The 12,611-nt window shown below is 39.5% G+C and overlaps 1 protein-coding gene across 2 annotated transcripts in view; it reads left to right on the top strand.

Moving 5' to 3' along the window:
• The window catches only part of sema3bl (sema domain, immunoglobulin domain (Ig), short basic domain, secreted, (semaphorin) 3bl), an 80,642-nt gene that overhangs the window by 48,058 nt on the left and 19,973 nt on the right, over positions 1 to 12,611 (top strand). For both annotated transcript variants that reach the window (XM_054790893.1, XM_054790885.1), the window contains exons 4-5: positions 245 to 364; positions 10,683 to 10,773. In XM_054790893.1, the coding sequence (XP_054646868.1) occupies positions 245 to 364; positions 10,683 to 10,773 (211 nt within the window). The remainder of the gene's footprint in view (positions 1 to 244; positions 365 to 10,682; positions 10,774 to 12,611) is intronic.

Genomic DNA, 12,611 nt, shown 5'->3' with positions numbered 1-12,611 from the left:
TGTTTTGGGTCTTGTTACTAAAACATGTGGTCTCAATAAGAAATGTCAAGAAATAACTTTGTTCCCTTGGTAACCCTGAAAATCAGCTTATCTCCATTTGGATGACATCTTCTATTTCACTGTGTATGTTTGACTTATTCAGCCGCCTCAGTGCGTGTGAGTCTATGCATTGTAGCATGTGAGAGTGCGGTTCTCAGCAGCTCAAAGTAATCCTAATGGTTGTGTGTCTGCGTTTTGTTTTTAGACAGAATGTGCCAACTTTGTCCGCCTCCTGCAGCCATACAACCGCACTCACCTCCTGGCCTGTGGCACTGGAGCCTTCCACCCCATGTGTAGCTTCATCTACGTGGGACACAGAGGAGAGGTAAGCATTTAGACAAGTGTGTACACAAAGCCATGTTAGATTTCTATGGGAACGAATACCAGCACCAAATGGTTCGGAACAGGACCTACGTGTGCCAACTCAGCCTTAACGTTAATTTTATTTAAGGACCCCTGTTACGCAAAGTGATTTTTTAGTGATGCTCTGACAGTATGTGTTATAAGCACAAAACCCTGTGAAAAATGTATGATCCCATCACTTAGTTTGCTCCACCTTTGAGAGAGTGTTCATTTTCCAAGTTGCAACATTTCATGACATCATGAAGAAAAAACCTCCTTCCTCATGGGCATGGTATATATACGCCCACCACTTGTAGGAGGGTGTACAAAAAATGGCGTCACTACACATCTTAAAATAAAGCCTCCCACTAAGCTAACTGTTGCTCAGGCATTCAAGCTTTCACATCTAACATGGCTGACATTAATGTTTGAATTATTGATGGACAGTTTTGTGAGAAAAAAAGGCTTCACTACAATTCGTAAAATTGTCAACTGTTAACTATCTGTCAGTCAGCGAATCCCGTGCAGCCAGAATCCGTTCAACTATGCGGGGCCGGACTTACCATTAGGCAAACACAAGCAATTGCCTGGGGCCCCTCATAAAAACGGATTATTGATTTTTTTTCTTCAATTTAAAGTACATAATACTTTTTTAGTCTTAATTCACACGTTTAAAACGACATCAAATAGCGTAATCTTTCATAAGCATTTCGACCACTAACCCCTCCCTTCTCATGCAATGGATTATTCACGTTACTGCGCATGTGCAGATTGATTAAGGAAGATGGGGGCGAAACAAACTTTTTGATTTTGATGATAATCTCTCATCATCCATCATTGGGTTGGTTTTATCCACTTCATGTGAGCAGTATGCAGGGGGCACCGCCCACATGACATACAGTATATATCTGATGGGCAAATGAGTGCTGAGAACAAATAAATAGGATTTTTTCCCCCCCTCATCCTTGCAGCACCCCCTAGAGAATGCTACGTTGGCCAGTTACTCTTGTATCAAGAACCGCCACTGCCTCTGATAGTTATTTAAAACTGCTGCCAAACAGTTGAATAGAAACTTTTAAGTAAATGCAGACAGTTTAAATCCAAAGTTAGCTTTAAGCATGTTCACACTTGTCATTTGGTTCTCCGGTCCACACCACAAAAAAAGGGAAATGAAACATTTGACATCTCAAAATCTCAAACTGATTCACTGTTCACGCTGATATTTTAAACAGTCAAATCTGATTCATTGGCCAGTTGGATCGGATCAAATTTGGATTGTTTTCTCAGCACAATCAAAATCACTTTTACTGTACTGTCCATAGATACAGTATACTCCATAAAAGTACTAACAATACACTTGAAAAAGCTTCAGCCGAAGCAGACAGCAGTCTATATATCTTTTGGCCTTTCCATTTAGTTTGATGCTAATCAGGGCAGAGTCTTCCCCCTCAAAACCAACAAATGACGGGAACGGATGAATGAGAGCCACTTAGACTCAAGTTGTAGCTGTTGGATACTTCACTTTGGCCTTTCACATGACAGCCCAATGCGACCCAGCAGGAGGCAGTCAAAGTGGGCACGAGCAGAGCATAAAGTGGATCCAAATCCACAAAGGGGAAATGTAACACCGTGTTGGGAAAGTGCCAAACTTTTAGTGCTGCGCGTGGATTTATTTGTACTCTTCTTACTCTCCTTAGTGCTGTATCTCCTGCTTTACCCTAAATATGTCATCTTCACTGCATCCGAGTGCTGTGTCACCTCATGAGAAACACGATACAACCTCTTTCAATGACACTACACACAGCTACATCACGGAGTCTTTTTTTCACAACTAAATGTATTCGTTGGTGTAAGCTAACTCTGGACTTGCAATTTCTTGCACAGCTCCGCTAAACACCCACTGTAACATTAGGGTGTTTTTCCAAATCACCACGAAAATGAGTACACGTCTTTTGGGGACTGAAAAGCACGTTTGTGGAATTTGAGCAAGACTGCTTGAAAAACATGCAAAGTCATTCAGCATTTGTCTAAAGATTATAAAACTTTGAGGATATCTGTATTACATGTATACTAGCATGTCTTCCACAAATTTGACCACAAACCATAGGGGGAACCACAAGTGTCATTTACAGGTATGTTTTTTATGGTAATGAAGCACTATTATATGGAGACATTGATTTTTTAAGATCCTAAATGTGCCATGTACATGTGTGGACCTAGTAGCCTCATCAAGTAGTCACTCTAAATCCATGAGTCCACAGGGAGTGGGTCAGTTTATTTAACCAGTTGCTAACTGGTGCAGAACACACACATGAATGTTTGCCTGACCTCTGTAGGGAACCGAGGCTCGGAGCGATCCAACTGGACTCTGGGTGGGATGACCTCTGTTCCTTCTGAGGCATTTCATCTCAGTGAGGGTCAGACATACATGTTATAGTGGTTGTAGTGGTTGTGTCTTTCTCATGCCATCACTTTTTTTGATCGGCGTCCAAGCAACTTTTGATGCTGAGGCGTTATGAAGGCATTATGAAGGCGTTACGACGTTGGCGTGTCAGCACAATTTCAGTGAAGAATGGCAGTGGAAATATCTGACTCGCCAAACCTTGGCGTCATTGTTCTTTGTTTTTAGCTAATGTTTGTTTGTAGTGATTTTCAAAGATGATAAGAACCACAACCCTTTATGTAAAGTAATAAAGAGTGACCATAGCGAGTGACACAGTGGCTTTAATCCTTTCCAGTAGGTCCGACAATAACTGAAACATGCAAAAACCCAAGCAATTTCTCCAAAGGAAATCATGTAAATCCAATTAATCCATTCCAGCCACCCATAAATATAGACAAAAACACATGTTATGGAGAATAATCATAGTGGAGGGAGAAGGAGAGAGATAGAAGCTCCACGCAGATGCTTTCATTCTAGTCCATTACAAAAGTAACTTTTTTTTCAATCCAAAGAAGACATTTTCATTCCTTTTTCAACTTGTATTTGATTGAAATTACCAACACATTCACATTCAACTCAAAAGTACAGTTTTTTAATTAAATGTATCTGGTGTAGCAATACCTGCCTCATTTGATGCTGTGCATACATGTAGGTAAGAACCATATAAAACAAAAACAGCACCTTATTAAAAATAAGAAAATTGAAATCAAATTTTAATTCGCTATTCAATTCAACATGGCAAAAAAGATAATTACACATGACTCATCGGTAGTTCGAGTTGTTGATTCAATAATATTTCAATCGAAAAACTATGTAGCATTTATGATTTCCACAGTTCATGTACACGTCCAGTTTGCTCGATGAAAACAATAATCAAAATGACAATACAGCTGAAATCAAGTTTGCCGATATCCCATATGCGGATATTATCCAACGCTCAATTTCCGATACCGATATGTGTAACATCACATATCTCCTGTCGTGGAATTAACACATATCTGTTGTGACCATGTCATTTAAGTTGAATTGACATGTTTTGAGTGATTTTTTTTTTTTTTTAAATGCAGCAAATTTTAGTTCAGCATTAAGATTTACAAAGTAAGTGGTAAGAATATGCATTTACATTTCTGTTTATTTAGAACACACATACATGTATAAAGAAACACGTTGTTGTGATGTTTGGAGTGTCCGTGAATGCATCTCGCATCTCGTCCGTCAATGCATCTCAATGACAAATGGACTAGAGCCGTGTTTGTTTGGAGTAGGAGATACATATATGGTGTTGGAATTGCACTGCTGTTGATGTGTTCAGGTCAGAATAAAGTTCTAAAAGAGAGTCAGACACTGTGACTCTGTGGGGAGCTAGCTACACTGTGCTGTCGTCATGACAGAGAGACATGGTTTGCCATGAAGTGTTTGCGTTAATTGCGCTAAAAAAATGTATGTAATTAATTTAATATATTCGTTACCGCTGTTAACATGCTATTTTTGCCAGCCCTGATATACATATATATACTGCATATGTATATGTAATAAAAGTAGTCCCTTTCGCTTTTCCATCTCCAATATTGTCTTAACTCAACCTGACTTCCCCCAATTGGCCTTCATAAATTGTCCATGTCTACTTTGTGTTTTTTCCTCATAAAAGACAGCCACGTTTATATAAGCAGTGAAAGATTAAATTAGAGACAGAGCTCTTACCAGAGTGAAAGTTGAGTCTGGATACAGGGCGCCATTGTTTGACTGGGCAGTCACAACACAACACCATGTCAAAAGGACCACTTGTCTTTGCAATCCAAAACCTTTGACTTTTACTGACAATTTCTGGAATCCCGGATAGAGTTTCCTGAATTGTTCCACTTCAGGACATCAGTTAGTTGCCATAATGTGCATACTATGTGTGTGTGTGTGTTTAAGTGTGTGTCGCCAATCACTTGTCTGCTGGTGGTACTGGTGGTCCTAACATGTTGTGTTTGGCTCGTTTTCTGTTCATCAGCACTCTAGTGTATTTGCCTTGGCACACTTTGGAAAAACTGAATTGGCCGTATCATTCCTCAGCATCACACACATACTTACACACGCACACACAAAGTATTATTACGTTCTGTAACGAGACAGTGAAAACGGTGCTGGAAAAATAAGGAAAAGCGATGAGTCATAGGCCGTGGAAGCAATAAACATTGGAAGTGAAGCTTAGAGAGAGATGAAAGAAATGGAAGAGAGGTTCCTTACACAAACTAGATTCAAGATTCAAGATTCAAGATTCAAGAGTTTTATTGTCATATGCACAGTAGAACAGGTAGTTCTAACTAGAACAAACTAGAACAGAACAGAAACTAGAACAAAGTAGGAAGAAAAATATATAAGGGTTTAAATCATAACCCCCTTTTTCACTTCAGCACCTTTTCCACCAAGCAATACAATTTGTCTTCATTGTCAAAAGTACCAAAAATAACTGACTGACCTTTTTGGAGTACCTAAACAGCAGAGCTAGGCACACTTCTGCCCATTGTTGGTGGACATAGAATAAAACACAAAGTACAATTAGAGAAAACCTGAAATGACTACTATGGCTGTAATAATATCTCTAAATGTAGAAAATAGCCAATCGACTGTCGCTGAATTCTATGTAACAGAAGATGGACACGGAAAAAAATGGAAAAAGCTATAAAAGCAGCTTTTTATTAACAAGGAATCCAGTCCTTCAGTGACATTTTAGCTCATCAACATCTTTTCTCAGCATTCACTCTTAAACTATACAGTCAGCATAGGCAGAGCGATGCCAAAATAGAGATACCTCGATACCTCAAATATACTAGTATAGATTCTCATGTTACAATACTGATACTTTGACACATTTAGGGAAGATGTGTGTTCGGAATAAGCAAATAAAATTAATCATGTGACATGATGTAATTGCAGCTATGTTGTGTTGATAGGAAATATAATTTTATGCTCTAAGTACCCCGTACCGAGGGCACTGGGGCTCTGGCTATATTGCTGTATTAATAATAATTCAGAAACATAGTCACTATACTCATGCTATACGTCTGCTGTACAAGAACATCTTTGCAGTCCTTTTGATTCAATGTAAAAACTTGTTTGTTTTTAATTTTATTATTTTCACAAAAATTGGCTTAGGGCTTCAGAGGTTAATTGTATAGTGTTCACAGAACTTACTTCTCCCTTTACTTCTCATTGTAAGTATTCAGTTATTATTATTCAGATCAAATTGACACAATTTTCAGTTTGTAGTTACACAGCAACCTGTGTGTCAACATCACAATGGAAACAAGTATTGACGAATAAAAATATAGGGGTAAGCATAGGGAATTTGCATCAAGTAGAAAGCGGCATAGGACAGGCAAAGAAAAAGTCTGTATACCTGCTGGCTAAGTATTGTTAATTTTATTTTGTGTACCAACATACCTCATCAAAGTATCGCAACTAGCAGGGGTGATACCAAGCTCCATCTGACTTGGTATTGTATCGGTGAGAAAGTTTGGAACACTTTCTTGCCTTGATAATGAAACATACTGTACACTAGGGGTGTCATTTAAGATGTGTCAAATCAAAACATGTACATGTTCAGAATTGTATGCACCCTTAATCACAGAGCGGTTATATTTACACTCACTATATTTGACTGAGCACACTTTACAAGCGCTAGCAATCAACGCTTCATAACACACTTCATATGTAGAAGAGATCCGTGTTGACAATTTAGCGAGTAGAGGTGCGCATTAAAAGTGAAAGACAGGAAGTGTTTCTTGCTATAAATATTCACAACGCACACCTCCAAATGTACATACATATTGCCGTGCAATGCCGGTTTGATACAGGTCTGAAAGCTGCATAAAGCCCTCCACAATGCAGTTCAACCCCTGCAGTGAAGGAGCCAAGAAAGCAGAGCTTGGCTTGGGAACGCCTTCCCTTTATGGCAAAACCAAGACACTCTGGCTTGCCGAACATGCACTGGTATTTAAAGCGTGGCGCCGGGGCGTGGCTCATTGCAGAAATAAACAAAAACCCAGCAATAGTGGAAAAATAGAGCAATAAGGCATAATGTACCTACAAAAAGCTAAAATGTTGATACTAATAACTAATATGACCGAAAGTACAAATTGCTTGTGAGAAAATACATGCCACAAATGCCAATTCCGCAGCTTTACAGAGTGAAAGATGACATATTAAAGTAAATATTGCATTATTATGAGATATTATTGTATTATTATTATTATTATCATAGCATGACTAAAAAAATGTTGACAATTATATCATTTAGGGTTTCATTTATACATTTCATTTATAACATTTCAAAACACACCTGCATTGTTTTGTGACTTTGTTCAATAAAAAGTTTGTCCAATTATATTTTTTCGTTGTAGTTAATATCGGTCTTAAAATTTCTGTTAAAATCTTATCTCGTCTCATTCTCATGGACCCAATCTTGTGCATCGTCTTGTCTCGTGAGTTGGGTGTCTTGTGACAGCCCTGCTGTATACATGTTGGATTGTTGACTAAAACACTTGTTTGCCAGTAGCAGTTTGTAGTAATATTCTCATTATTTTTAGTAAGTCAGACTTTAATGTCATTTTTAGGAGGAGGACTCACCCACTTTGTAACAATAGTCCATTGTGTGCTCAATAAAACAGAGGCCCAGACATTCACAAGTCATTTTGAGGGCACCTCAATCAATAATGATTGTGTCAAACCTACTGTAAATCTTGTAATCATCACTTTAGATGTTATTTTTAGTGTTTAATTGTGGAAATTTGAATGCTTAGGAGGAGAAAGCCTCGGACCACTGCCAAAATGTGCATGCCGCTATGGTGTTGCAGCAATTTTGCAGACATTTTTTCTACAGTGTCTCCCTTTTGACCAGATCACACAATGCCAGGATGTTCCCATGTGGTGTACGTGGCTTAATTCCAAATAGATAGTCAATGAAAAACAAAGAAACCACACCGACATGCATTGTTGAAACATGGTCACATTTTGTTTGTCTATATCACATCATAAGGTCAGGACCCAAACATGTCACAGGTTAGGTTTTCAAATGTATTCATTGTCGAACTGGTAAAGATTTTTTGGGCAAAGAGTTTTTAGATTCGGTGTTTATTGTAAAAGTTTTACAAGTTTGTACCGGTTCAAATCATCGTCAAACATGATGTTTCTCTGCTTGGTTATGGCTACAGTATATGGCTTGGTTATGGTTATCAGGGTTTTTAAGAGAAAAAGAAGAAGAATGTAAACAGGAAGTGATGAGAAGTAAGCGGGCTTGTTTGTTGTCAAAATTAAGAGATTTTTTTTATTGTTTTCATGTACGGTAATGGTTCAGTTTATTTCGAACATGCTTAACAATAATAATCAACAGCACTACACAGTGAATCCATTATTCATTCACTTCTCAGTCACATACTGGTGGGGATAACCTACATCTGTATCCACAGCTGCTCTGGGGTAGACTGACAGAAACGTGTCTGCGGTCTCCTCTGACTACCACCAAACATTCGTTCAGATTCATATAGTAGTACTGGAGGCAGGGTGGGTGAAGCATCTTTCCCAATGACACACCAACAGTGACTGGGATGGGGGAAGCAGGGATTGAACCAGCAGCCTCATCTCATGTTTACGCTTGCACATTTCAACAGGTCCAAAAAGGAGTAGAAAGAAGCAGATCTTACTTAGGTCATGTTGAGGACTAAGTTGACAAAACCTTAGCTCCATTACCTTAGTGCAAATAGCGTGAAACAAAGGGTTAATCTGGGTATCGCAGCATAGAATCACAGACTTTACCTTAAATTTTAACCCTTTAATTTTTTTAGAGGAAATTGTATTTTTTTGCCCACTGGAAAACGGGCCTGTGTTCAGTCATGCATTAAATTATGCAATACATGCTGGTATGGACCAAAGGATGATGTAAATACCAACATATGCAAATTTAAAAAAAAAATCATGAAAATATTCAATTGTAACTTTACTGCCTACTTTTTGGAGAGTCTGCTTTTTTTTTTAATATACCCTGCATAGTGTCCCAGCTCTAAAAGAACCAGTATACATTCTTCACAGAGACTAAGTTACCAACGCATGGATGCTTTGTTAGGACACTCAATTCCACGGGCAAACTGACTCGTGTGTCAGGCGCAGAGACATATTTTTGGTAATCATTTTGTCGGAAATAGAACACTACTAAAACCGGGGCGTACGAAAACGGAGGTTCCACTGTCCTTCCTTTGAGAATAATGGTATCAAAATTGTGTTTTACTCACTGTACCTGGTATTGGAATGCATGACAAAAAGCTGCATGATATTGGGTGGGGTGCATTGCAGTTGCTCTTCTAGTTTTCTCTTGTAGTCCATAAACATTGTGGCCACATTTTGATGTGGTTGGTGTTTTACTGCAGTTGCATCACTCGAAAAATAAAAACAGCAGACTCTTATTAACATGAGGCATATTTTCTAAATACACAGCTGGTGCTGTCAGCGTTAAACCATAGAGTGCAAGGAGAGGAAACAGGCGAGTGTATTTACTGAGTGACTTCACGCTGAAAGCCTATTGACAGAAAATGAATGACCGTGATGCAATATGTTTTTACATACACTATCAGCTGTTGTTTTTGGTCCTTGCTGTATTTATTTATTTTTTTTTTCCCTCTTATGACCTTGTCGGCTCCTCGCTACAAAGTTAAGATCTGGGTGGATCGTCACTGGGAAACTGGGTGGGAAACTGCTCTGAACTCTGGCAAAGACACTGATCCCACACTTCCTGGTTTCTCAGACAGCAGACAGAGACAGACACACAGAGGAAAGAGTTCAGAGGAGGGCCAGACACATCGGAAAGAAACAAATAAGAGCCAATCCTCTCTTTGTGTGCACAAAGGCAGAGGAACTAATTATTCTGAAGAGATTAAAGTCCTATCAATGGTTGTGTTTCCATGGACAGCAATAAGATGAGCACTGACTTATGCTAAATAAGACTATACAGGGGAGAAGGTCACATGCAAACTGTCTGGGATGCTTTTGTTCCAATTTGGAAAAAACATTTCCATATCAAACAATGCAAATAACATTCTGTGTGAAACGTCCATCCGTCTTCTATGCCGCTTATCCTCACTATGGTCGCTGGAGCCTATCCCAGCTGATTTCGGCAGCCAATCCCAGGGCACATCTAGACAAACAACCATTCACATTCATACCTAATATTATTCCTTCCACATTTGCCAATTAAGCGAATGTGGAAGGAACCGGAGTACCCCGAGAACATGCAAACTGCACACAGAGATGCCCAACGGAGACTCGAACCCAGGTCTTCCCAATCTCCTGACTATGTGGCCAATATGCCAACCACTAGGCCACCGTGCGGCCCTGTGTGAAATGATAAAAAATTGCAGGATTGCTCTGAATTTTGTGGCATCTTTGTTAGTTTACCATTACCTTTTGCACCTCATTAGAGACAATTTTGGTGAGTTTGGGCCTTCACATTTGAGGTTCCACTTATACATGTCCAAACTTTTTCTAGCTGGGACCACTGTGATACATTTTGCGCATGAATTATGCTGAAACCAATCCAATGCAGGTCAAGATACGCTAAACTACTTGTTATACCTAACAAATCAAATAGGTGTAATATCTAATAATATATCTCATTAATAATGAATACTTTTTATTTTTAGACTAGGCAGACTACCAATAAAAACAAGCTGCGGGCCACACTTTAGACATCCCTGACATACATTATGTTACAATATATAATGATCAGGTGTCCAAATAGGCTACTTTTTTATTTCATTCTGTACATTAAATATTGCTATGCAATGTGGACATTGGACCCACTACGTGTTTGTGACTTCCACAGCATGTCTTCACCATGGACCCTAAGAATGTGGAGAACGGACGAGGGAAGGTCCCTCATGACCCCAGCCACCCATTTGCAAGCACCTTCAGCGGTACGTCCATATGGTTTTTGCTCACAAAACTGAAGTCTCACGAGATACCGTGCATGATTTTGATTTGTTTCCTGAATCGTATGACCTCCGGGTCAACCGACTTTGGGTGCTTAAGTAGTTAAGTAGAACCAACAAGAACGAATGTAAGAACTGTTGGTGAAAAGCCCGTTGTTAACTGTATATGTGAAGTTTTTGGAGTAGTAGAGGCCTGAATAGCTGACTCAGTACTCGTGTGACATGACCACAGTCCTCCTACACCTCAAGATCCTGTTACACTTCAGTCCTGAAGGTTTAAAACATGGTGTTTGTGTCCTAGCAGCATGTGGGTGAGTCGCGGGATAAATGTGTGCACATTCCCAGAGTGACTGTGATTTATTAAGGCAGCGTTGTGTGCAGGTGTGTGTGTGTGTGCCCTTATATAAATGTGATCCATCTTTTCTAGCCTGTTTTATAAATGAGGGACTGTGTAATAGGTCTCTCTAGAGGGTAATCCTCACTGGTTCTTCAAGTGGCTAAGGCCCCAGTCGGATTCTCCAATGTCTGCCCTTTGACCTGGATATCTTTTAGCTAGCCAACCATCAACCTGCTGGTCTCTGCTGGGCTAACTTCCAATAACTTATATACAGTAGTTTGTGTGTACTCTAGTTATGTGGAAGCCAAGCCCTCACAAAGCTCACCTGAGCCCCCATAAAGACAGTAAATTATCTATGGAGGCCATTGTACAGCATTTTTCATGTAAAAAGTACTACGATAAATAAGGCTATAATTATAGCCAGGGCGTTTATTTACCTAAACCACACAGACAATGGGGCGTTAATTGGAAGCAGGCGAAGAGTGGCTTTTATTTCCTAAGTGTGAATACTCAAGTTAACATTTTAACTTTAATAATGATTTGGAGTCCATGTGAAAGTGAAAAGGAAAACACAGCTCTTTTTGACCACGTGGTCATTTATTAACAAGTACAACGGGACCTCGGTTGATTTATTTACACCAAAATGTTGCCTCGGTTTGCGTACATTAACATACGATATGACGCGTGCCTCCATCCATCCATCCATTTTCCATGCTACTTCCTCAATAGGGTTGCGGGGGTATGCTGGAGCCTATTCCAGCTGATTTCAGGTAAGAGGCGGGACACACCTACTCATCCCTACTAGACTACTCATCCCCCGTGTGGCCTGGCGCACACCTTGTCATGTTATTAATACACTGCGTAAGTTTAACTGTGGTTTCAATGTATTTTTTTTTTATCACAAAATGTCTTTGTTAACATCCGATTAACTTGCTAATACATGGAAACAGTAACCGGCAGTCTATGACGGAAGTGGATACAAATAACTTTGGTCTTGTTGAGAGAGCCATCTGCCAGGGCTTTGAAGCTAAACTTACCATTCTAAATATTGTGTTCTACTATACAAAAAGAAATATTTACATCTAAAATACTGACTTTTATTTCCATTATCCCTAAGTTCGGTATCGGTTTGCTCCTAGCTCCTTTTTTTTGTCAACTGGGAAAGCGCCAATGCTAAACAAGCCACAAGATGGCACATGGCCATCTGGTGTTGAGGAGGTTTGACATAGGTTAGCCAACAATTTGAATTTGGACAAGAAAAACTCAAAATGTCAAACAAGCAATGCTGTCAGCAAAGCAGACACAGTAAACTTTGGCCTCGTCTCTTCTAGCTCATCGTTTTGTGGCTTTAAGCAGTTTCCCACAGCTTGTGTTGCTCACGGCTGCAAATGCAGATGTGACTGCTAAGTCTGTATTTTAACTTTCCCTTGACTTGTGTAAATGGAGTCTTCCTCCATGGTCTCAGAAGAGGATGCATTCTTAAACA

The sequence above is a fragment of the Dunckerocampus dactyliophorus genome, chromosome 1, assembly GCF_027744805.1.
Source record: "Dunckerocampus dactyliophorus isolate RoL2022-P2 chromosome 1, RoL_Ddac_1.1, whole genome shotgun sequence".
NCBI lineage: Eukaryota > Metazoa > Chordata > Actinopteri > Syngnathiformes > Syngnathidae > Dunckerocampus > Dunckerocampus dactyliophorus.
The sequence above is the reverse complement of the archived record's forward strand: the minus strand, read 5'-3'. Positions and strand labels throughout refer to the sequence as shown.